Here is a 27,589-nt window from a genome sequence, read left to right as displayed (position 1 = left end):
AATGCATCTAGTCACTCTCAGAAATTTCACGTGTTTCATAAATAAAAAAAAATATTGCAATTTTCAGTGAGCATGACCCAGAAAAACAAAGCAAAAGTGACATGCAATTTCTTTGAGCACTTAAATCTTCAACAGCTGATACAACATTCAATTCTATAGAACTGTACTATATTTTCTACCAATCATCAAATAACTCTCTAAAGAGAATTCCAAGACAAACACCCTTTCAATTGCAGTGTTTGTTCAAATAATTGAAATCACAAAAAATACCACTACATTGACCTCGGATCCTTCCTCACAGCTAAACCTAAAAAATTAAAAAACAAAACTACAATAATATTGTCACAAAGAAAATTTAAATGATAACATACCTTGATTTGCATGTCCTAAAACGGGAAGCAGTAGAACTATGAAAGTGAAACAACGTAACTGATTTTTCTCCGATTATCCCCTTTTGCTGCACAATTAATCTTTGTTTCTCTAAACCCTGTCGCACAGCTAGCATTGAAAAATTCATATTTTGCCTTCTCGGCTGTCATTCTGGGCATCGAATTCACTGTAATTCTGGGCATCCATAGATCCAATGGTTGCACAGAGATCCAATAGTGCATATACAGTGGCAAACTGCAAAAAATACTCTGCATTCCCATGTACATACACCACCCCATCCTGCAATAAATGCATGCAGTGCTATTGGTTACACGCAAAAAATATTGAGCATTCTATAGGGTATTAATTGGGCAGCGACCGTATATGCCCATCATTTGATTTTACCAAAGCCAAAATCGAACAGTTGGTTGCAGGCAACAAATATTGAGCATGCTATAGGGTAATAATTGGGCGGCGGCTGTATATGCCCATCGTTAGATTTTACAAAAGCCAAAATCGAACGGTGGGCATATATAGCCATTGCCCAATTAATACCGTATATCACATTATTTATTTCTTTTCAGCCTTGGTTGCATATGAGAAATGCAATTGTGGTTTACTGTGAAATAAATTCTCTGCACTTCATTGAAACTACATGATTTCTTTGCTGCTCTATGCATAATGATCCAAAAATACATATAGTGCAGCCAGTTGCATAAAAAAAGATGATGTGCATATACTGCCCCATGCTGCAATAAATTCCCTCTGGTGGAATAATTCCCTCAGCAACTCTGTCGTGAAGATCCAAAAATAGAAAAATACCAATAGCAGAGATTCAATACAAATTCATTAGGTTTGGCCGTAACTAGAAGCCAAGTGTTTTTTGTCTTTGATAGGAAACTGATATGGTCGTAACTGGAAGCCAAGTGTTTTTGGTGTTTGATGGTAAACTGATAAGTATTTCATGGCATTATAGTGATTCTAGCACCCGACAGGGTAGGGTGGCAGAGAGAAGTTATGATGTTTCAATAGCTACGTGTCGGCTCAGAAGTTATGGAGTAGGTGATTCAGGCATAGAAACATGACACTTGCAAATAAAATTATTGTGTTGTAATGAAGAAAATTGGAAAAAATTAAATATTATTACTTCATTATTAAAAGTTTAATATTTTATTATAAAATATAAAAAAGTTAATCTAAACTTTAAAAAAATCAAAATTATTAATACAAAAGGTTGTGGGATGATAAAAGTTATGGTTTTTATGATATAAAGAAATGATAAATGAATAATTTTTTCTTAAATATATATTATTATTATTTAATTACTTGAAAGATTATGAAATGAAATCATTTTAACATTAAAAAAATTAAAAATTATTAAAAGTTCAATATTTTATTATAAAAAAACACAAAATTATTAATACAAAAGGTTGTGGGATGATAAAAGATATCTTTTATGATATAAAGAAATGATAAATGAATATTTTTTTCTTAAATATATAATATTATTATCCAATTAATTGAAAGATTATGAAATGAATGAAATGAAATTATTTTAACGTTAAAAAAATCAATCAAAATTATTAATACAAAAGAATGTGGGATGATAAAAGTTATCCTTTTTATGATATTAAAGAAATGATAAATGAATATTAAGAAATGATAAATGACTATTTTTTTCTTAAATATATATTATTTTATCAAATTACTTGAAATATTATGAAATGAATAAAATAAAATTATTTTAATGTCAATAGGTTAAAGATAGTTTATGGGATAAATTGTTTTTTCATCACTTTCTTGTGTTCGGTCTTTTTCCTATGAAGTCTCACAACTAAAGCTCCTAGACAAATCCCTGGCTGAATAGATTATCCGAAGATGTGAACTCTCACAATTAAAGCTCATAGACAAATCCCTCGCTGAATAGATTATCCCAAGAGCTAGTTGACAAAATCTCTGCATAACTTTCCTACTTGTCTTTGAAGGCCTCACATTTTAAAATGAAATGCTTTTCCGTTTCCACTTTCTGGAAGAGAAAAAAATACACTCTTTCATCCCACACTTCTTTTGGTCTTTTCCAGTGCTTTGTTTCACAACAGAGTTGATGAGAATTAATCCTGAATTGAGCAATAAGAATTTTGACTCTCCAATAAATATTGGTTTGAACAATAATAATTTTGGCTCTCCAAGAAATATTGGCCCCTATGTACGTTTTTTTGTTGATGATTATGAGTGGGATTAAACTCTTCAATATAGTACTTCTTCTTTCTCCCTAACTCCTTGTCCCAAATACATTTGTGGAACTTATCCATAACAAAAGTTTTTATCTCTTTACTATTTGTGGGACACATGCTTAAGCAAATACCCCATTTACTAAACCATTTATTATTTTCTTCATCCAAGGCATCTTTATTTTGCACGATATGTCATTAAACAAAACCTTAGGTCATCTACTCTCTTCCATTTCCTCAATTTTTTTTAAATGTCTTATGACTTCCACAATAGAAATTGCTTCAATACGAGTAATCCCTCTTTCACTTAAGAAGATAGCACAAGGAACTGCACTTTTAATTTTGATTTTTTTGTAATCAAACGGTTCTGTGTTAGGTCCCTATGATACTAGTGTAATCCCTTATTGTTATTAGTACAACCCCAATATTGTTATTATTGTACCCCATAAAAGCCCACTATTGTTATTATTGTGCCCTTACATTATTATTGTTATGTCGGCTCTGATTATATTATGAACCCTTAGACTCCTATATATAGAAGGGAGGTATTTTCATTTGTATCATCCAAGAATTGTTCATTTGCGTAATGTAAAGGAGGTTGCCCCCTCGAAAAGGCTTATTTCTAAGGCATTCATTTATCTTTTTGTGAGTTGGTTTCATAACATTTGGTATCAGAGCTTTGGATTCTAGGGTTTTGCTACTCCAAACAAGTCATCGTGGAATTTTCGCTATAACTTTTTTTCTGTGACATTTCAGACGCTAACAAAAAACCCATTTGAGAAGAAATCTCTTTGAACCTCAGGTCTGAATTTTAGATCATGTATTGTTGTATTTTCAGAGATATGATCTAAAGAAGTTAGGGTTTTTGCAAGCTCCAAAATTTCATCTAAAACAGGTCATCGTGGATTTTTCGCTATGAAGTTTAAGAATGTAAAAGAAAAACCCATTTGAGAAGAAAGAGGTTTGAACCTTGGGTCCAAATTTCAGATCTTGTCTCGCTATATTTTCGGATATATGATTTGAGGAAGTTAGGGTTTTTGCAGACTCCCGAATTACATTTTAAACAGTGACCTTGGGAAAATCATCATAACTTTCTCTCTCTCCTTAAGCATCAAATTGAAATTTCATGAGAAGTTGTATAGAGAGGACAGACTGTAGTTTTCTATGTATATTTTTTATATCTGAGTGTCAAAAAAGTGACACGTGGAACTTCACACAAGTTTGATCTTCTGAAAAGGTATATAATTTGGTCATCTTGGGAGATTGCGCATAATTCTTCCTTGCAGAATCCAATTTCGATCAGACTGGTGGCATTAGAAAGAGGACACAGAGGGCTACTGTAGGTCACAATTTCAAAACTTAAAAATCTAAACGTACAGAGTTACAGTCATTTCAAGATCGACCTCCTAAAATCAAGAAAAAGCGAGATGGGAAAGTTTGATTGCAAAGATCCGATAAATTGGATAGTGTAGATAGAGAAATATTTTGATCTACATGAGGTGCAACTGTTACAAAAGGTATGTATTGCATCTTCATATTTAGAACCAGATCATTTTTATGGTATAAAGGGTTGTGTTCTCATAAACCACTTGTCGCTTGGCCAATTTTCATGGAAGAAATGATAGCACATTATGAGGATACAAAGAGTAACACCTTCTTTAGCCAATTGATAAATCTCAAACAAAAGGGTTCAATGGTAGAGAACACTGAGGATTTCAAAAGATTGAATATAAGGGTAAATGATATTCCAGAGAATAAAATGATTGATGTCTTCATAGGGACTTTAAAGGATAACATTCAACATGAGGTTCGTCTTTGGGAACCTGATTCATTGGAGAAGGCATTCAGGTTGGCAAGAAAAATTGAAAGCAGAATTATGGAAACAAGGAATCCTACCACTTACAACTATAAATATGGAAGTGCTTTTTCTTCTATCCTTCCATAACCTACAAGGTTTACATAACAACAATTGGAAGAAAAAAAAGAAAAAGGGCTTTGTTACATTTGTGATAGAAAATACACTAAAGGTCATAAGTGTGCTGGGAAGAAATTATTTTACATAGATTGTTAAGAGGAGGAAGAAAAGTATCAAGAAACATCAAAAGAAGAGGATACACCAGGAACCAACCCTAGAGAAAGAAGAATTGAATCCGAACATATCCTGTAAAGCATTGGAAAGAATTACCACTCCTCGAACTATCAAGATAGAAGGACATATCAAGAAGAAAAAGGTCGAAGAAGTGAAAGATCACATTGAGAAAGAAGAAATGAATCTGACCATATCTTGTAATGCATTGGCCAGAATTCCCACTCATAAAAGTATCAATATAAAAGGACATATCAAGAAGAAAAAGGTTTAAGAAGTGAAATATCACATCAAGAAAGAAGAAATGAATCCGCCCATATCTTGTAATGCATTGGCAGAAATTACCACTCCTTAAACTATCAATATACAAGGAAATATCAAGAAGAAAAATGTTCAAGAAATGAAAGATCACATCGAGCATCAAGAAATGAATCCAACCATATATTGTAATGCATTGGAAGAAATTACCACTCCTCAAAATATCAATATAGAAGGACATATCAAGAAGAAAAAGGTAATAGTGTTAATTGATTTGTGCAATACCCATAATTTTATTCATTGTAAGATAGCCAAGGAATTGAATTGCTTCCTATATCCAGCATCAGAGTGTCAAGTGATGGTTGCAAGTGGAGGAACCATAAATTGCTCTGGAAAGTGCCATAATATCAAGCTATCCATGGGAGAATATGTATTGAATAGCCCAATGCTTTCCATTCCAATGCGTGGTGCTGATGTTTTACTAGGACTCTAGTGGCTACGATCTTTGGGTATGATAGCTTTTAATTTTCAAGAACTTTTCTTGAATTTTTTTCGGGAGGGAAAGGAAGTTGAATTGAGGGGTATCGAAGGGAAACCATGAAAGATAATCAACTCTAACAGCATGACAAATCTTCTAAATAAAGAACAACGAGGCGTAATTGCACAATTATGTTCACTAGAGGATCCCACATCGAAATCATGTATTTCCCTAGAGCTCCAAAATGTTTTGGACAACAATTCCAAGGTATTTGAGACTCCCAAAGGCCTCCCACCTATTTGTGATCATGATCATGCTATTCATTTGATTCTAGGAAGTGTTCCTCCAAACATTAGGCCTTACATATATCCATATGCCCAAAGGAGTGGGAACTCATTCAAAAGTTGTAGAAGATTTCAGTTCAAACAATATTGCGAGAACTTGACAAGTTAGGAAAAATCATATTGCAACCTAAAGCAATCATAGAACTGAGAAATCGGCAGCTACAAAATATATCAATTTCAGAGTATCTCATCAAGTGGAAGAACTTACCTGCTGAAGATTCCACATGGGGGGACAAGAATTTTACAGAAGCATCAAGAACTACTCAAGTGTTGAGGACAACACTTTTTGAAGGAGAGGGGCATGTTAGGTCCCTATAATACTAGTGTAATCTCTTATTGTTATTAGTACAACCCCCATATTGTTATTATTATGCCCCATAGAAGCCCACTATTATTATTATTGTGCCCTTACATTATTATTGTTATGTCGGCTCTGATTATATTATGACCCCTTAGACTCCTATATATAGAAGGGAGGTATTTTCATTTGTATCATCTAAGAATTGTTCATTTGTGTAATGTAAAGGAGGTTGGCCCCTCGAAGAGGCTTATTTCTAAGTCGTTCATCTATCTTTTCTATCTTTTTGTGAGCTGGTTTCATAACATTCTAAATTTTCTCAATTTGCTTCCACTACATCTTGAATGTAATGCTAGCCCATAGTTCACAACCGTAGAGAATCACCAGAATCACTAAAAGCCCAAAAAGAGTTAGAGTGGTTTTCCAATCCACTAACTCTGTCTCTCTACACCTGTTTTGAAAAGCATAAAATGCTTTCCAACCCCAAAGTTCTTTTCTCTCTACATTCATCCGAGCTTAGATCTCTATTGAAGTTAATTTCGAAGTATTTGTAATCTCCAATTTTCATAATTTATTAAAAGAGATAAGATTAAAAACCTCTTTAATTAAAGAAAATTTTAAAATAAATTAATTATTTCCTTTATCATTTTTTTCAAACATATAAAAATTACTCTTAGTAAAAAAATATCATTCCTAGTCACAACAATTACATATTAAAAATAAGTCCTAAAAATTAACATAAAAACAAAATACATTCATTCATATATATATCAAATTTAACTTTCAAATTAACGAGCTTTTAATGCAATCATAATATAAACAAGTGCTTCATAGTAGCTAGTACCTATGGCTTAGTTTAAATATAGTTAACTGGAGTATGAATTGTTGGCAAAATGTGAAATGATCAATTAAAGTCTTCATAAAAAATAGAAATGAAAGTGAAAATGTTGTTTTCTAGTGGTGCCCTACCTCATTGGTTGTAATGAATTTTAATAACCTTTTTTTTTTTGCACTGTTTGGTTCAAATTGATATGAAGAAATTTAGTTACAACTCAATGAGATATCAATTCCAAGGAACTTGTTTTGCACAACCAATTGCCTCCTACAAATTTCATGCAAAGTTCATGGGAACTGAACATGATTGATATAGAGTTGAATGCAATTGTGTTTCTGCCAGTGAAAGCATGGTCATATGAAACAAAACTTTTATTCTTATCACTTTCTTTTGCATAGAAAAAAAAGAGTTGAGATGATCTATAATTTGTGGTTTAGTATTAAATTAATTTTTAAATTAAATTGTAAAGACATGTTAATTAATATTTATGAATAATTCGTAATAACAATTGTTTTACTAAAAAAAAATTATAACTAGCACAATTATATAAATTAAATCACTAGTAATTATATATGGATATCAAAACACTTAGCTTCTAAGCAGAATACTTAATTCCTAAAACATTTCATATCCTAAAAAAAATCATTTAAAAAAATTAAATATATCATTAGCCCTTTGCAATTTTTTTCTAAATATTATACATTTGTCTATGATTTGTTATTTAGTACTAAATTGATTGAATTTGACAATCACTTATGAATAAAACCAAGAATAAAGTTCCAATAGATTAAATCACTTTAACAAAATATCAATCTTCTATGTTTGATTCGAGAAAGAAGATAAAAAAAACTTTAACAAACCAATTGAAAGAGATAAAAAATTGAAGACTAACCTATCAATAAATGTTGAACAATCTCTAGCGACTTGAAACATAATATGGAACTTCAAAATGGGATCTTGAGATTGGCTGGAGTTTCAAATCCTTTAGCCTGCGAAGACAATAGAACTTAATCATAGACACACAAAAGGAATTAAATAAATGAATAAATAAATAAAAATCTTGAATTCAAATTCAATTTCTGATTATAAGATGAATTTCTTGAATTTTTTATATATTTGTAGACAATTATAAAAATTATGCTTAAATAAAACAAATTCAACAAGTTGAGAAAAAAATGCTCACGTATCCTAAAAAATAGTAATTATACATCAATAAAGATTTCTTTAAAAAAATGCTCACAATATTCTAAAAATAATAACTAACTATAATAATTATTAATTATAAAATCTGTGTAAACAAAAGGAAAAAATATGATTAATTTAATTGGAATTGAAAATGATTAACAAATTAATAAACTAATTTTCCTTTCATCAAAGGTAGTTGTTTCTTTCTAGCCATTTGAATGATAGGTCTGTCTATTTAATTTATTGCCATGGTTCTTCATCTTGTCCTAACAATGAACCACTGAATTTTGATGTGATTATCGTCAAAAACTTGTATAAAAAAGAGAAAATGTTTTCCTTAAATTGAAAACGTAATATTTCTACCAAAATTTTCTAAATAGGCCTAAATTTTATAAACTTTGTTTCTAAAATCAATTCAATGGCTAATGCGTAATCATTTTTCATCATTACATTCAAAAGAGTTGAGGATTGCACACCGAAATATAACAAGTAGTAGTCCTCTATAATTTCTTTTGGAACAATTCTTTCAAAACATTGGTGGACCTTCCAAAATAAATGTTCAAATATATCATCCATAATAGTAAGAACACTATCTGATTGTGGTTGGAGTATAAATTTTAGGAGGTATACAATTTTAAGAACTCAATGTTGAAATGAATAGGAAAGCAAACATATCTATTAACCGATCTCTTTGAGGAATGAATGCCAAATGTTCCATGTGGTGGGTTCGTTACGATTGAGTCTCTCCTCATATTGGGCGAGTACAAACACTATTGTTCATGGTAAAATATGGAGAATCCATGGAGTCCTCGAAGTTTAGAGGTAGAATTGGTGTGGGTCCAATACAGATCATCACTCAATGTGGATGGTCATAGATTTATTTTGTAGAAAGAATGAAATTAATCTCATGTTTTTGGAAATTGATAGAACTGGTAGTAGTTGCATAGTAAAATATGAAGAATCCATGGAGTCTGTTAGGTTCCTATACCAATATGTTTCATTTTTCATGATTAACAGTGGAAGTGCCAAATATGTTCATCTTTGATGCTGCAAAGGTTCCATATTTTGTGAAAAGAAAAAAAGAAAGTTAAAAAATGTAAAGAGGGTATGCCATAAAAGAATAATCAAAGGGCAAAAAGAGTAAATTGGTAAAGAAAAATAGAAATGAACCCCAAATAATGACTAGGAAAGTGGCCACTCAAAATGCCACTACTATCTTATTGGTAGCCTCACAATGTGCAAATATTGCTGTTGATCATACTTTATGGGTGAATCCAACAGGTTAATCTGGATCATCTCATTTTTAAATTGCTTGTTATAGAATAGAGAAAGAATGTCTGTACAAATAGTTTAAGCTTGGCAGATGAGTAGCTAGGCAGAGAAGTTAAGGAGCCCAACTGCTTAATCTGGGCCCTTGCAAGAGATAAGGGTAGATTTAGATAGTAGGGAAGTCAAAAGAAAAGGGGATAGTCAGGGTTTGTAAGTCTAAGTGCACCCATTCAAAAGGAAGAAAAAATGTTAGGTGTATTAGGCTGGGTAGGTAGTTTGAGGTTGCAGAAGCAAGGTTCTGATTACCTCATGTATTATCCAATCAGAGCTCATTTCATCAATGACAGAAATGTCAAAGCAGTTGTCTAATGGCAGAACTTTGGAAGCATGTCTAACTCCCTTCCACCGCCCCCCCCCTTAAAGTTTCTTACTAATACCCCCATGAGGACCTTGGCATCCGCCCAACCAGTCCTGTTTTCACTTCATTCTTGTAAAATACTAAGTCAAGCTTTGACTTTCTTCAATAAAAAGAAGCCACATTTCTTGTGTAAAATCACTCCTCCACATTCCTTTCACTTCTGATGTCTAAGTTTCAGTTCGTAAACTTAGCCTCTCCCCTACTCTTTCACCTCACAAACTCATATTAACTTCTAATTTTATTATTTAGCTCCCTAAACTATGTTCCCACCCCTATTTTTACAAAAAATCATATAAAAAACCCCCAAAAAATACTAAATATCCTACCCTAAAGCACTATAGCTTTGTAACATAGTTTTGGGAAATAATAGTCCATTTGGGACTATTATGAACCCTTCCGCATCCTAACCCTGGGATTAATCTAACCTCTGGTTAGGTTAATAGCCTATACCTACTCCTCTACCCATCAAAACCTTATGGTTCTGCCCCTCTGCAGTCATTTTCCTAAGGTTTAGTGTTTAAATGTTTCAATTAAACATTAAACGTTACCCCCGGCGTATACCCATAAAACCCACTATCCAAAGTTTTGGACCCCCCTCCGCTTGCAATAAAATATTAATAAAGGCCGGGCCCCGCACCTAACTCTCCGTCATTTTACCTGCGCCCTCCGCCGTCCGTTTCCCCACGCCACAGATCAACGGTGGGCGGGCGTTTTCACTCCCCGATCTGCCGGAGGATAACGTCCGGGGGATGGGCGGTTTCCCTGCCGTACCCCCGCCACGTGTCGTCCTCCCGGCGTGTTCGGAGGCCCCTCCCCCAATACCACCTATGCTGAAAAGTGGTGCGGGACCAAACCGGAAACCGCTCCCCCGCCTCTGACGTCAGCACCACATCCTTATGACGTCACCTCCGTGTCCCCGCCGTTGCTCCATGTCACTGCCACTTCATCCACCTGCATCCCCACCCTGCCACCATGTCCTATGCCACGTCGTAGCCTAGTCAGATGCCACATCACCCTGCCGTACCCGGGACCCACTAATGACGTCATGTTGATGTCATCGCTGGAAAGTGCCAAAAGCACAAATTCCAAAAGCAAAAATGCCAAATTTTTATAAAAAACACGCGTTTTTGACCATTTTTTAGTTATTTTCATTGGTCATAGTGGAGAGCTGGAGAGCTGCTTGTGCCATTTTCGTCCGTTTTCGTCTAGAGTTCAAATTCGACCAATTGCGCCATTGTTGTCTCCAAATTCGCCACCATTATTCACCATTGAACCAGTCCAGTTGCCCTCGGCGCTATTTTAACCAAGTATTTTCCCAATTTCGCCTGTTTGCCCCTGTTCTTGCCATTTTTCTCCATTTTACATGCTTAAAACCTGCCAATTTCTAAATTCAAATCACTCATACGCCTAAATATTGCCTAAACTCACTCATTACTCTCCCATGTTAGAAGAAAACCTTGCAAACCCCCGTCCATTCACAATTTCATCGTGGAAAACCATTTTGAAGCCCGGGTCCCCGACAAAATTCCATAACAAGCTCGGCATTATCCTTTTCTACTGCATTCCACTCAAGAAACTTAAGTAATTGAGCTGAAAATTATCCCTTTTCCCCTCTGCATTTTTCCCACAGTCTTTTAATCCACAGAATCCATCAAGGAGAAGGAAAACTGGTCTGAAAACTCTGCAAAATTTGTCTCTTTCATCATAGTTTCAGACAGTCAACACTGTTGTCACATTTAAGCTCAGTCCCCAGTTCCTTTGCTAATCCTCACAAGCAAGTTTGTTCAACAATTTGTTGCCTTAAATCTTTATTTCAAGCATAAGCTCAGAAAATTTCAGAATGGCCACCCCAACAGCTCTAAACATCACTCCTATGAATCCACCAAATAGAGAGCTTGAAGCCATGCCCCTAGCTGATAAAGATTACCTCATTCAAGATTTGGTTGGGGACAGGAATCACTTGCAAACCTTCTGCCAGTTGAGAAACAGTTTTTTGAGCAACTGTGACATGTATGGCATATGGGAGTCTAATTTACCTTTTTACTTCCTCCCCTCTGTTAATATTTTTCCTTAGATTATCCATCTATGTGTTGAGAACTATGAACCAACTCAAAGAGTTGTCAAGTCTCCATTTGGGAGCATACTTTTTCATATTACCCCTGACTCTATCAACCAGATGTTAAACTTCAAACAGACTCAGCTATTGTTTCCTTTCTCTATGAACTACTTGCTGGATGAAGGCTCCAAGCTCTCCAGCTCTGAGATTGCAAGAATTGCCAAGACATTCATGAGGGCAAATCGCCAACCTACTGAGCCACCTCCATTCCTATATGTCAAATTCAATGAGGTGGGCAAGCTGCTTGTAGATATGATATCTTATGTGCCGGGTTTTAAAACAAGTGAGCACATTGATGAAATAGTGCTGGTTCTGCTGTCTGCATATAGCCCAGGACAGCCCCCTGCTATCAAGTATAACTATGCCAAGTTCATAGCCAATAAAATGGATGACCAACTAGTGAAGCTGGATAGGGAGGGAATCTTTAAATATTCATCATATATCTATCATTTGTTCATATATTACCAGTCTAAATGCTTCCAATGCCCCACCAAGAAGTTGGATTCTAAGGGTGAAAGAAGATCTGTCATCTTTTGGTCATCAGTTTTTCATGAGGTTCAAAACTCTCCCTTTTCCTACTGTGAGTTCATTGACCAATTTGTATACCCAGTCTCTTGTCTCCTAATGAGAACTCCTCCTCCTAGATTATCATATGACATGTAGAAGATCTTGCAGCTGTCCAAGAGTTACAAAATAGGTGATTGGTATCTCTACCAAAATCACACTGGCATTAGAATCTATGCCTGTGAGCTCTGTCCTTACAGGCTCCCAAGGTATGTACCAATGAGACGTTTTGCCCTAGAATATTACAGGAAACTCATCAATTCAGATCTCACTCATTTTCATAGTGCCAAGAAGAAAGATCGCCTGAAATTTAGAGACCATTTAGGCCGCTTTATTATGAACAAGAAAGAGGGTTGGCAAGAGGCTGGCCAAATATTGGGGCAGAAGCTCAAGTTGAAAAGGAGTTTCTGGTGGGTTCCTTATGACCCGGATGGCTTTATCAGTGCCAGAAGAGTTAAATATAGGCTGACAGCATATGAGCATTGTAGATTCCCACAAATTGAACAATATGCCAACCAAGATGAGTGGCTGGCAGGGACACTAGCTGAGGAGTTTACTCAAGAAGAAATTATGGAGCAAAATGTCAAAGATCTAGAAAAAACTCTTGACTTGGATTCTTTTGACCAAGTAACTTTCAAACTACCACAGCAAGTCGGAGAAGGTCCATCTACAGCTACAGCTTCACAAGCTGCCCAACAACGGTCTACACCAGCAACAGGTACATCAAAAGGAAAAGAGCCAATGGATGCAGAGCAAGAAAAAATAACAGAACAACCTGCTAGCTCAAAAGAGTTGGGTCAAGGGCAGGCCCCTCCACAACAAACAGAGGCACTGCAGGTACCAGCTCTACAAACTCCTGCTAATGAGGAAAGAGGTAAGAAGCGTGATCGAGAAGACTCCACACCTACTAGTGGGTCTACACAACAGCCTAAAGCCAAGAGGCAAAGAGTTGATCCTCCAATTGAGGAGGAAATTAGTGAAGAGGTACTAGAAAGTCCAAGGAGAGAGAGGGAAGCAGGCCAACACACACCTACTAGCTCTTTCCAGCAAGAGCAAGAGAGGCAGCATGGCATGGAGGTATCCTCCTCAACACAACAGAGCAAGCGGCCACCTAGTATCAAAACTGCTTTCATGGAAATCAAGGCTCAAAATGAGCTATTAAGAGTACAGTTGTATGATCAGTTTCTTAAGGCAACACCTGCCAAACAGCAAAGGTTGATGGCAACATATGACTTCAAAGAAGAAAAAATGATTCTCAGCCACTTCAAGCCCAAGGTACAACAACCACAGTCAGCTGCAGATTATGTCAAAACAAATTTAGAGGTCCTTGCTAAGGACATTCACCCGATGGATCAAATAGAGCTGCACAAGCAAACGAGTGAAATGGTTTATGCCACTTTAGCAGATAAGGCCATGCTGGCCCATGAATTGAAGGAATCTTTGAAGAATACAAATGCTCAGCTAGATTTGGAAAGACTGTCCTCCTTGGCCAAAGACAATAGAATTAAAACATTGGAGGACATTATTGTGGACCTAGGACATGATCCCAAGGACCCTAAGGGTGTCAGGGCCCTTATGAGGAAAAAAGAAGATGATATTGCTGCCCTTAGAAAACAGTTGGGGTTGTCTTCTACTATGCACCCGCAAACTGCAGAGCTGGCGCAAGAAAAAGATGCTGAGGATACAATGGATCTACTGATGAGAATGAACGAAAGAATAATTCAGATGGAGAAAGAATTAGAAAGAGCAGTGCAAGGCAAGCAGGGAGAGTCGACCTCCCAGCCACCTCAAACAGTTCCAACTAATGTCCCTGTTTCTCTTACACAAGTAGCAGTGATCCCTCCTATCATCCTAGCATCTACAACAGCTTCATCGACCACAGATGCTACAGCAGCAGCAACAACAACAACACATGAATCCAACATGAGCATGGATGAAATGATGAAAGTTGTCAAGGAGCTAGAACTTCAGGCAACAGAGATAAAAGAGGCCAAGGAAAAGCTGGCCAAACTAGAAGTGAGCTATGATAAGTCCAAGGTGACAGTAGCTGAAAAAACAAGGCAAATTAAGGCCCTGAACGACAAAATAAAGGCCTTAGAGAAGGAGATGAATATGGAGAAGACTCTAACTGAAATAAAAAAGATTTTGTGGGCCAAAATTGGCCAATCAATCACTAGACAATGGAAGTCAATCCAAACCATGCATGAGCAGATAGAATTGATAGGCCGGGCTCAATTTGAGAATCAAAGGGCTAGAGCAGCATTGGGAAACATGCCTGAGCAGGCTACCAAAATTATCCATTTCCTGAACACTCACACCAAAGAAGAGTTGGCAGCATTAGACATCAGCAATAGGACAAATACTGTTCTGACAACAAAAAAGGTGCTGACTCTAAGAAATTTTGTGCAGAGTCTAGAAAGAAAGTGTCAGGAAATGCAAGCAGAAGTAGATGACTTCAAGCTAAAGCTTGCAGAATTACAAAACAGAGGATTACCCAGCTTGTTAACCAGTGCTGGGAGACTGCTGACCCAAGAGCAGTATGCCACCAGGATGAATAATTTTATAACAAATCAGCTCACAACATCTTCAAGTTCCTCAAAAGAAGCAGGCCCTCCCTCCGGACAATCTCTATATGATAAATTAGAAAACATGTTTTACATTGAGCATGAAATCAATCATCTTTTTGAGGTCACGCCCACTCTTTATAGATATACCGAGGCAGATGAGACATTAATAAAGATACGGAGAAATCAGCTGCCTAGAGAAGATTCGTGGCAAGCAATGCTGGAAATTTTTCCCAACTAATCTCGGTCTTTTTCCTCTTCATTCAGCTTCAAATTTTGGTCAGATTTTGGTCATTTACAGGTCAGTAGAATGGAGTACATTGGCACCAGATAGAGCAGTTAGACAACAGGTGGAGCAGGTCAAACCAATGACTCATCAAAGTGCTGGGACAGCAAGCCCGAAAAATGCAAATTTGAAAGCGTAGCCCCAGCCGACTCAGTTGGTCCCAAAAGTCAAAATTCTCTGACAGAATGGACAGCTAATCCACTAATATTTATTGCAGCATTTAGTTTCTTCATTTACTTCCTTGGAAGAGTTGGTGATGTAATTTATTACATGAGGACTCATCATCTAGATATTTTGTATCTTATTTTTGTATATATACTTCCCCATATAATGTATTTGGGGTTGGTTAATGATTCTCGCTCTAAGAGCTGCGCTGTAAATTTCAGATTTTCTAATACAAAGAGCTGGTGGAGTTTATGATTTCTACACTGTCTGGATGTGAAAGTAATGAACTGCGTTCTGCTACAGAATTCCTGTGTTGTTTAATGGAACAATAAGTTTTTCTAAACCATGTTTTGTCTTTCTGTATTTACAAAATTCACATATATGTTTCATGATCTTAGCAATAGAGAAGAAGGATAGCTCAGGACTTGTTTGAATGCACCCTCTGCTCAATCTCTGTTTCTAACTGTGTTTTCTTCAGAATTGGTCATAAATATGAATTCTTAATTGCTCATGTTTGCACTGATTCTTTCATTATGAATGTTGTTTAGGAATTCTTAATTGCTCCTAGATAATATTCTCACACTTTCCCTCTATCAGCATAGTGAAAGATCCTTGACTGCCTTTCATTCCCTGATTCCATGCCATCGATTCCCAGATTTGAAGATTTGTTTCATGGATACCTGTCTGGCTCTGTAGCATTACCTTTTCCACAAGAAACACTCACAGCAGTATACCATCATTGACTCCATTGCCTAATAGTCTAGACTGTTCTGAAACTGCATCCCAGTTCTGCCTGAAATTATCATCCAACCAAATTTAAAACAAAACCTTGTGCATCATAACTAGCCTTAAATTACACCAAAACAAAATTAAATCATAAAGAAAGAGCCCTCTTTGGTTGCAGGTAGGCTAGGACCTGTAGCTAAAAGATTGGTTAGTGGTTACCTCGGCCGTATTCCCTTAGGAGCCAGGGAAAAAAATGAGTGATCACAGAGTCCTCGAAGTTTAGAGGTAGGATTGGTGTGGGTCTAGTGCATATCATAACTCAATGTTGATGGTCATAGATTTCTCTTGTAGCAAGAATGAAATTAATATTTCTCATGTTTTTGGAAATTGATAGAACTGGTAGTAGTTGCATAGTAAAATATGGAGAATCCATGGAGTCCTCGATGTTTAGAGGCAGAATTAGTGTGGGTCTAGTGCAGATCATAACTCAATGTTGATGGTCATAGATTTCTCTTGTAGAGAGAATGAAATTAATCTCTGATGTTTTTGGAAATTGATAGAACTAGTAGTAGTTGCATCGATGATATTAGTGACCCATTTCTTGAAACTCAATAAAGACTCATGGGTTCGTAGTAGATATGTTCTTAGGTCACACTACGAACAATATTTTTTCTTAAATTAGAGATATAAAATCCTTCCTCCATGTTTACTTTTGATATAAACATTATTGCGGTTAACACGTAGTTACAATAAGAAAACAACACTATTATTGATCTAGAATTATAATTTTCAAAGAGTTTGTAATAGACATCGCTTGTGTGAAACAAAAACGAAAAAATATGATCCGGGAGTGATGTCGTGTTTCAATTGAATTCTTGTCTTGCAGAAAGAATGAAATTAATCTCATGTTTTTGGAAATTGATAGAACTGGTAGTAGTTGCATCGATGATATTATTGACCCATTTCTTGAAACTCAATAAGACTCATGGGTTCATAGTAGATATGTTCTTGGTGCACACACTACGAACAATATTTTTTCTTAAATTAGAGATATAAAATCCTTCCTCCATTGAAGCCATAGCAAAATGTTGGCAATCAAGATGAGATTGGCCTCTCTCCATTCTAGATGTTGTCATAATGTTTATCTTCAAGTAGGCATCCATGATAATGTCCCCATTGATAAGAGACTTGGGACTCTACAAAATCGCATTCCCAATAGTAGGAAAATGGGGATTTGATACCGGGTTTGATACCCTTTTCAAGAGACTACTGACTACATCTTGAATCTTCGAATGCAATTTCCCAACATGGAAGCCCTCACATATTTCTACACACTAACTTCTACAATTTATATGGATGAATGTATCATTCAACAATAGCATTGATGAAATTCCCTTGCTACACAAATCAAGTGTTGTACACACCCATGCTTGATGACTTCTATTTTGAGTATATGGAATTTGGGGAAATTTGAGTTCACAAGAATTTTTCCATCTCCCAAAGGAATCCCTTAAGATTAATCTCTACTTTTACATAGATGCCAATGACATCCTCAATGAATTTACTAAAGATAAAATTGAGGGAATGTTAGACTAAAGTACGTCATAAATTTAATGGGTTTTGGAGAAAACAGGGGCTCTAATACCACTATTGGACTGTAAGAAAAGCAGATTATAAGCATGAATTCATTTTTCATTAAAATGATACATACATAAATACATTGTTTGTAGCCATTGGATTCATCTTCTACATATATAAATACATTGTTGTTGGCCATTGTATTCATCTTCTATATATATAAATACATTGTTTGTGGCCATTGGATTCATCTTCCAAGGTCTCTTGGGCTCCGAATGAAAATTCAAATTCCTTACAATAACCCTAGTCGACTAGGAATCTGGTAAATAGTAGATCATTTTCGCCATTTTCTATATGTTGTGGATGTATTTATGGATGGCTGATGTTGGTAAATGTTGGAATTATGTACTGCCATACATATTTAAAATTGATAGTCTAAAGTATTATTATCATAAAGCATAATTAGAATATTTTGAGAAATTTTGGGGGAGCATATATCTATTATTTTATGTTCGGGGAATCTACTAAATCTTGTTTTTATGTACTATGTCAATTGCAAAAAAGAAAGAATATTTTTTTCTTGGAAAAAAGGTTCCTAAGCAATATTCTCAAATTTTAAGCCAATAGGTGTAAAATTACTTTTCTATATAATTAATTTTTAGTTATATTGCTTGATACAAATAGTTCTTAAAAAGAATATTGTTGTCCTCAACATAGATCAACCACCTAGATTACGAGTGCTTTCTTTGTACTCACTAAATCTAGTAGTTTCTTATTAAGGCCTAAACTCTCATTAAACCGAACGTTTCATTCATGTTCACATTCACTCCTCTTTAGCATGTTCACTCGAATTTCACCATTTCATTAATGTTGATTATAGCTCTTCTTATGTGCCTTCTTTCGCATGTTCACTCGAATTTCAGCATCTCATTAATGTTGATCATAGATCTTCTTCTTATGTGCATTACTTACCCATAAATGTACAACAACCAAATATAATAACATTAATCTTTCAATTTTTTGGGTTAGGATAGATCTATGTTGAATTTGTGTTAAAAAAGATCTATGTTGATGTTTTTTGTTGTTAGGAAGAATCAAGTTTGATCAGCTCAAAAGTTATCAAAAAAACTAGTGCAAGTTAAACTCCCTACATCGAACACTCTCCCTTCACTTTCCTCATGAAACATGCCCTTTCACTTTTCTCTTGCCCAAAATTTCTAGAGAGCACTTGGCACTAAGGCAAATCAAATGAATGTACAACAACCAAATATAATAACATTAATCTTTCAATTTTTTGGGTTAGGATAGATCTATGTTAAATTTGGGTTAAGAAAGATCTATGTACATGTCTTTTGTTGTCAGGAAGAATCAAGTTTGATCAGCTCAAAAGTTATCAAAAACACTAGTGCAGGTTAAACTCCCTACATCAAACACTCTCCATTCACTTTCCTCATGAAACATGCCCCTTCACTTTTCTCTTGCCCAAAATTTCTAGAGAGCACTTGCACTAAGGCAAATCAAATGTATCTTGCATAGCACTTCTCTTTCACTTCCCTCATGGAGCACTCGCACTTTTCTCTTCATTTCTTAAAGTGTAGTGGGCATTTAGGCCTGTCATGAGCATTAAGGTTGGTGAAAACTTCCTCATGGACTGCTTCCCATTTTCCCAGAAATTTTTTAGGAGTAGCTAGTGAATTTTTCCCTGGAATCTTTTAGGAGTAGCTAATGATCTAGCTTGATTCTCATCAAACTTCCCTTGTGATGTAGTCTCCTTCCTCCAGTGTAGTGGGAATTTAGGCCTATCACGAGCATTAAGTTGGTGAAAACTTCCTCATGGACTGCTTCCCCTTTTCCCAGAAATTTTTTAGGAGTAGCTAGTGACTTTTTCCCTGGAATCTTTTAGGAGTAGCTAGTGATCTAGCTTGATTCTGATCAAACTTCCCTTGTGATGTAGTCTCCTTCCTCCCCATAATTTATAGAGTGTGGTTAACATTAAGGCTCAATAAACTTACCTCATTAGAAATTATGGACAGTGACTTCTAACAACCTTCATTAGAAATGGAAAGTGACTTCTAACGTAATGGAGAGTGACTTCTAAGAACCTTCATTAGAAATTATGGAGAGTGACTTCTAACGTAATGGGACGATCTAAGATTTGAACCTGACCTTTTTGTAACATATACTTAAAAGAGTGACTCCAAAACCAATTCAGCTGACCCATTAAGCTAAATGTATAGCTCAATGGGTTATCTCCATTAGTGGTTGGAAATGATTGGTTAGTTCTGTGCTAGCAGGTTTCCAATTCAAATGCCCTTTACAAGGCACATTCATCTACACATACGCTTTTCTCATTCATGTGCACACCCAAAGACAAATTGTTTTACTTTTTGGTGCAGTAGGCTTACTAAAGTTTGTGTCAAAGTCCTAATAATTAGAAATAACAACTCTCGTAGCGTTAGGTTTGTCACAGTCTTAATAAATAGATTTAATCCCTCCTGGAGAATTTATCGTTCATGTGAAAAGTGACTTCCACTATCAGTGAACTAAGTATCTGCAGTAAGAACCCAGGTGTAAATTAGATGTTTTTTTTCAGAGTTGGGTTCAAATCTCACGAGTAAGGGTGAGAAAGGTTAAAAGATGTGAGCTACATTTGGGGAATTAAATTAAACTATTTATCAGAGTTTCAGGTTTCAGGTTCAGGTTCATGAGAGTTTCAAATCTCACGAAGAACGGTGACTAAGGTTAAAGGAGGTTAAAGGATGTGAGGATTTAAGGGGATCCAAGCTCCCCAAGCTGGACACAATCTTGATGATAGAGTTAAGAAGTGGGCGGGTCATTCTTCCATCCAACACTAGGAGGATGGAAGATTAGAATCATTATTCCATCTCACATTAAGGCTATAAGATTACGGCTATAAGATTAGTGCTAACATCAGGGCTATAATATTAGTGCTAGGGCTTAGGGCTAGCCTTAAGCCCAGGGGCAACCTAGTTCCGCCCAGAAAGAAAAAAATGCAAAATAAATAGCAATTTCTGTTATATGATATGATGATAAATGCAAAAAAAATAGCAATTTCTGTTATATGATATGATGCTAGTTTAGGACATAGCCTGAATGCATCTGGTCACTCTCAGAAATTTCAAATGTTTCATAAATAAAAATAACCTTGCAATTTTCAGTGAGCGTGACCCAGAAAAACAAAGCAAAAGTGACGTGCAGTTTCTTTGAGCGCTTAAATCTTCAACAGCTGATACATCATTCAATTCTATAGAACTGTTCAGTATTTTCTACTCATCAAATAACTCTGTAAAGAGAATTCCAAGACAAACACTCTTTCAATTGCAGTCTCTGTTCAAATAATTGAAATCACAGAAAATACTACTACACGCTTGACCTCAGATCCCTCCGCACAGCTAAATGTAAAGGATTACAAATGGAAACTACAATAATATTGTCACACAGAAAATTTAAATGATAACATACCTTGATCTGCAAGTCCTAAAACGGGAAGCAGCAGAACCGCGAGAGTGAAACGACGCAACTGATTTTTCTCCGATTATCCCCTTTGCTGCACAATTAATCTCTGTTTCTCTAAACCCTGTCTCACAGCGAGGGTTGAGAAGTTCACATTTTGCCTTATCTGCTGTCATTCTGGGCATCCAATTCACTGTAATTCTGGGCATCCACAGATCCAACGGCTACACAGAGGTGCAACGGCGCATATACAGTGGCAAACTGCAGCAAATACTCTGCATCCCCATGTACATACACCACCCCATCCTGCAATAAATGCATGCAGTGCTATTGGTTGCATATGAGAAATGCAACTGTGCGTTTACTGTGAAATAAATTCTCTGCACTTCACTGAAACTACGCGATTTCTCTGCTGCTCTGTGCATAATGATCCAAAAATACATACAGTGCAACTGGTTGCATAAAAAAAGATGCTGTGCATATACTGCCCCATGCTGCAATAAATTCTCTCTGGTGGAATAATTCCCTCTGCAGCTCTGTCATCAAGATTAAAAAAAAAAAAAAAAAAAAAACCAATATCAGAGATTCAGTACAAATTCACTTTGCAGCTCATTCATTAGGTTTGGCAGTAACTAGAAGCCAAGTGTTTTTGGTGTTTGACAGGAAATTGACAAGTATTTGAGGGCATGATAGCTATTCTGGCGCCCAACAGGGTAGGGTGGCAGAGAGAAGTTATGCTGTTTCAATAACAACGTGTCGGCTCAGAAGTTATGCAGCAGGTGATTCAGACCTAGAAACGCGACACTTGAAAATAATATTGCAAGGAAAGAGAGAAATGGAACAGAATAAATATTATTACTTCATTATTAAAAGTTTAATATTTTATTATACTTAAATATAAAAAAATCAACCTAAACTTTAGAAAAAATCAAAATTATTAATACAAAAGTTGTGGATGATAGAAGTTACATTTTTACGATATTAAAGAAATGAAGAATGAATATTTTTTTCTTAAATATATATTATTATTATTATCAAAATACTTGAAATATTATGAAATGAAGGAAATGAAATTATTCTAATGTCTATGAGGTTAAAGATAGTTTATGAGACAAATTGTTTTCTATAGGTTTTTTGTATTCAACCTTTTTTCCTGTGAATCTCTCTCTGAATAACTTATACCAAAGAGCCAGCTGCCAAAATATCGGCATAACTTTCCCTGTTGTGAAATGCTTTTCTGTTTCCACTTTTCGGGAAGAGAAAAAAGTACATACTCTTTCCTCGCACACTTCTTTTGGTTTTTTCCACCTGTTTCACAACAGATTTGATGAGAAATAATCCTTAATTGAGTAATAAGAAATTTGGCTCTCCAAGAAATATTGGCCCCTATGTAAGATTTTTGTTGATGATTATGAGTGGGATTAAACTCTTCAATATGGTACTTCTTCTTTCTCCCTAACTCCTCCCAGGTACATTTGTGGAACTTATCCATAACAAAAAAAATCTCTTTAGTGTTTGTGGGACACATGCTCAAGCAAATACCCCATTTACTAAACCATTTGTTATTTTTCAGCATCCAAGTCTTCTTTCTTTTGCACAATATGTCATTAAACACAACCTTTAGGTCATTTGCCCTCTTTCATTTCCTCAATTTTTTTTAATACCCTATGACTCACCATAGCAATTGCTTCAATAGGAGCAACCCCGATTTCACTTAACAAGATAGCATAAGGAAATTTTGAATTTGTTTGTAATCAAACGCTTCTGAATTTTCTCAACTTGTTTGGGATGTACTGCTAGCCCACACTTCACAACCGTAGAGAATCACGAGAATCAATAAAAGCCCAAAAAAAGTTAGAGTGATTTTCCAATCCCATAACTCCATCTCTCTACACTTGTTTTGAAAAACATAAAATATTTTCTAAAGCCAAAGTTATTTTCTTTCTACAATCATCCCAACTTACATTTTTGATGAAGTCAATTCCTAGGTATTTGTAACACAATTTTCATAATTTATTAAAAGAGATAAAATTAAAAACTTCTTTAATTAAAGAAAATTTTAAAATAAATTAATTATTTCCTTAACATTTTTTTCGGACATATAAAAATTACTCTTAGTAAAAAGAAATATCATTCCTAGTCACACCAATTATATATTAAAGATAAGTCCTAAAAATTAATATAAAAACAAAATACATTCATTCATATATATATCAAATTTAACTTTCAAATTAACAAGCTTTTAATGCAATCATAATATAAAAAAGTGCTACGTAGTAGCTAGTACTTGCCTCTTAGTTTAAATAAAGCTAATTGGAGTATGAACTGTTGACAAGGTGTGAGATGATCAATTAAAATCTTCACAAAAAATAGAAATGAAAGTGACAATGTTTCTTTTTGGTAGTGTCCTACCTCATTGGTTGTAATGAAGCTTGATAACTTTTTTTTTGAGTGTTTGGTTCAAATTGATATGGAGAAACTTAGTTACAACTAAATGAGATATCAATTCCAAGGAACTTGTTTTGCACAACCAGTTGTCTCCTACAAAGTTCATGGGAATTGAACATGATTGATATAGAGTTGAATGCAATTGTGTTTGTGGTAGTGAAGACATGAGAATATGAAACAAAGCTTTTCTTGTTATCACTCAAATGGTGTCTCTTTCTTTTGTTGAGAGAAATTAAGTTGAGATCGTCTATAATTTGTGATTTAGTATTAAATTAATTTTTAAATTAAATTGTAAAGACATGTTAACTAATATTATGAATAATTCGTAATAACAATTGTTTTACTATTAACTTAAAAATGAAATTATATATGGATATCAAAACACTTAGTTTCTAATCAAAATACTTAATTCCTAAAACATTTCATATTGTGAAAAAAATCATTTAAAAAAATTAAATATTAAAATAAATAAAATATTTCATTAGCCCTTCGCAATTTTTTTCTAAATATTATACATTTGTGTATGATTTGTGATTTAGTATTAAATTGATTGAATTTGACATTGAATTTAAATAAAACCAAAAATAAAGTTGCAGTAGATTAAATCACTTTAACAAAATACCAATCTTTTGTGTTTGATTCAAGGAAAGAAGATAAAAAAAACTTTAACAACCCAATTGAAACAAATGGAAAATTGAAGACTAACCTCCCAATAAATGTTGAACAACCTCCAGTGACTTGAAACATGATATGGAACTTCAACATGGGATCCTGATACTATCCTGGCTGGAGTTTCAAATCCTTTAACGTGTGAGAATAACAGACATTAATCAAAGACACACAAAAGGAATTAAAAAAAATATATATCTTGAATTCAAGAATATTAATTTCTTGAATTCTTGAATTCAAATTCATTTTCTTGTTATAAGATCAATTTCTTGAATTTTTGATATATTTGGAGACATAAATTATAAAAATTATGCTTAAATAAAACAAATTCAACAAAGTTATGAAAAAAATGTTCACTGATTCTAAAAAATAGTAACTATACATCAATAAAGCTTTCTTAAAAGAAATGCTCACAAGATTCTAAAAACTAAAAACTAATTATAATAGTTATTAATTATAAAAACTGTGTAAACAAAAGAAAAAATTAAGTGAAATTGAAAAGTAAGAGAACTAAAAATAATTATTGGGAAAATATTTTTTAATTTTTTTTCCCTATTTAAAATTTGTCATCTTTAAAAAAAAAGCCATAGAAGAAAAGACAAAAAATATAAGTCAAATTAAAAAGTAAAAAGTAATTTATTTATTTATTTTCTCTTTAAAATTTGTTATCTTTTTTTTTTTTCAAAAGGTGGAAAAACCTATCAAACTCAGTTTGTCAAACCAACAGTGAGGACAGCCATCTCTGGCTGCTATCCGCGAATGTCAGTTGACACATCACTGTTATCAAGGAAAACCACGCCACCTGAAATAACCCGCTGGTGGTCCGTAAGGGAGCAGGCTTTCACTCCTGCCAGATGCCTCTGGGTCTTGGGCCGTTAACCTGTTTCCTTACGTCCGAGGAAGACGAGCTCTTAGCCAAGCAGAAGCAGTTTTAGGGCATACTCCAGGCCCATTAAAATTTGTTATCTTAAATTGAAAATGTGGAGAAAAACTATAATTCATGAAAATGGAAATAATAGAAAAAAAAAAAAATCAAAAGTCAAAAAGTTAAATAGAAAGGAAATAAAACTAAAAACGAAAAATTAATAAGTAATAGAAAGGGAAGTTACTAAACAGCCCATAATAAGACTTCAACCAATCACCTTACAAATAAATAAATTTAAATAATAATAATAAATAACAAAAAATAAATTCCAATATTGAACTATGTATAAGGCATAAATTTTTGGTCAAAGACAAGCTAATAGCCAGTTAAAAAAAAAACTAAATATATAATACCATGAGACAAGTATAATAAACTCATTAAAATATATATTATTTTAAATTGCAGTTAATTAATTTAATATACTATAATACATAATTACAGTTACGAAAATAAATACAGATAATTTTAATATATTTTTTTATTCACTAAAGTTAAACAACTTCTAAAATGCCAACATATCATCAATAAATCCTAGTAACAACAACTACAATATAAATCCTCAACATGTTAATGTAACCATCAAAGAAAATACATTCTACTTTCTGGAATTTTGATAATTGGTGGGAAAAGCGACTTACAGTGATACTTTCTGGAATTTTGATAATTGGTGGGAAAAGCGACTTACAGTGATAAGCTATATAGAAAGGTGAATGTTAATATCATTTTGATTAGAAATTGGAATTGATAAAAACATTTTTAACAAGAACAATAGTTGTGATGTAGCATAGTTCTTTTCTCTACTGCTAATTAATTGATTTTCTTTACGCAAAGTTAGTTGTGATGTGGCATAGTTTTTTTCTCTAGTGCTAATTAATTGATTTTCCTTACACAAAGTTTTTCGCATAGTGAAAGCTCTCTGCACAAGCATTTTTTCTTTGCACACACTCTCTCTGCACAATGTCCTCCTCACAAACCACCTTAGTACGCTCTTTCTCCACATAATGACATCCGCATTCAATAAAATTTTTCAGTCAGTCATTGACATTCAAAGTCATTGTTACTTGATGTAGGTCCCAAATGTCGTGGGGAGGAAGCATTCCTTGTGAAATTTGTTCCAAAATAATAATTAAAAAAATATTTGTATATTTATTATTTTAATAAAATACATGCAATATATATTAGTCATTAGATTTAACATTAATAAATAATCCTTGTTACGCTTGGGTCAAAGGTGGGTTGGCTTGCTTCAAAATGACAACATAATGCTTTCAAATATGTGTGGAAGGATGGTGTGCAAAAGGAAAATGTGTGGAGAAATGAACATAAGCCTCCACACTCACACTTACTTGTTTGACATGTATTGTGTCTAAGTGGTGAGTACAAAGCCTTGAATTTTCTCTTTCATGTACCCCATCTTATATCGCTAATTAATTGATTCTCCATGCATAGTGAAGCTCTCCACAAAAGTATTTGTTCTCCACACAACTACATTAACATTCAATAATGCATTTCGGTCAATCATTGACATTCAGAGCCATGATTAATTGAAGTGGGTCCTAGATGTTGTAAGGAGGAAGCATTCCTTGCAAAATACATTCCTAAATAATAATTAAAAAAAATATTTGTATATTTATTATTTTAATACAAAGTATGTTTTATCTATATATATATATATATATATATATATATATATATATATATATATATATATCTTAGCCATTACATTTAACATTATTAAATAATCATTGATATGGTTGGGACAAAGGTGGGTTGTCTTGCTTCGAAATGAAAACATAATGCTTTCAAATATGTGTAGAAGGATGTTGTGCAGAAGGACTGTGTGTGGAGCAAGGAACATAAACCTCTGCACTCACATTAGAATGACCACGGTCCTCAACTTGTTATCAAATGTGTATTGGACACTTGGAATTACTTGTTTGATATGTATTGTGTCTAAGTGGCGAATCCAAAGCCTTAAATTTTCTCTTTCCCATAACCCATCTCATACTATTAATTAATTTATTCTCCATGCACAAAGGTTTCTTCACAGTGAAAGCTCTCTGCGCAAGTGTTTGTTCTTCGCACACCCTCCCTCCACACAAGTGTTTGTTCCCCACACATGCTCTCTCCATATAGTGGCCTTCGCACAACCATCTCGACACGACATCCTTCAAACACGCTTTCTCCCCACAACTACATCTGTAATCAATAATTCCTTTCATTTAGTCATTGACATTTGAAGATGTTATTAATTGATGTGGGTCCCATATTTTGTGGGGAGGAAGGATTCCTTGCGAAATACG

At 34.5% G+C, this 27,589-nt stretch overlaps 1 protein-coding gene across 2 annotated transcripts; it reads right to left on the bottom strand.

Moving 5' to 3' along the window:
• Positions 1-84: 84 nt before the first annotated feature.
• On the bottom strand, positions 85-21,747 carry LOC149239685 (uncharacterized). 2 transcript variants are annotated; one of them, XM_089367174.1, is made up of 2 exons: positions 21,254-21,747; positions 85-669 (listed from the first exon to the last, which is right to left on the bottom strand). In XM_089367174.1, the coding sequence occupies exons 1-2, from the start codon at positions 21,451-21,453 to the stop codon at positions 408-410; spliced, it is 462 nt and encodes a 153-aa protein (XP_089223300.1). In that variant the 5' UTR covers positions 21,454-21,747; the 3' UTR covers positions 85-407. The 2 variants fall into 2 exon arrangements, with proteins under 2 accessions (XP_089223300.1, XP_089223301.1); XM_089367175.1 differs by lacking the exon at positions 85-669 and adding an exon at positions 7,791-7,888.
• Positions 21,748-27,589: the final 5,842 nt, after the last annotated feature.

The sequence above is a fragment of the Pinus tabuliformis genome, chromosome 8 (assembly GCF_031772625.1).
Source record: "Pinus tabuliformis cultivar Carrire ecotype Pingquan chromosome 8, CPIR1, whole genome shotgun sequence".
Taxonomy (NCBI): Eukaryota; Viridiplantae; Streptophyta; class Pinopsida; order Pinales; family Pinaceae; genus Pinus; species Pinus tabuliformis.
The sequence above is the reverse complement of the archived record's forward strand: the minus strand, read 5'-3'. Positions and strand labels throughout refer to the sequence as shown.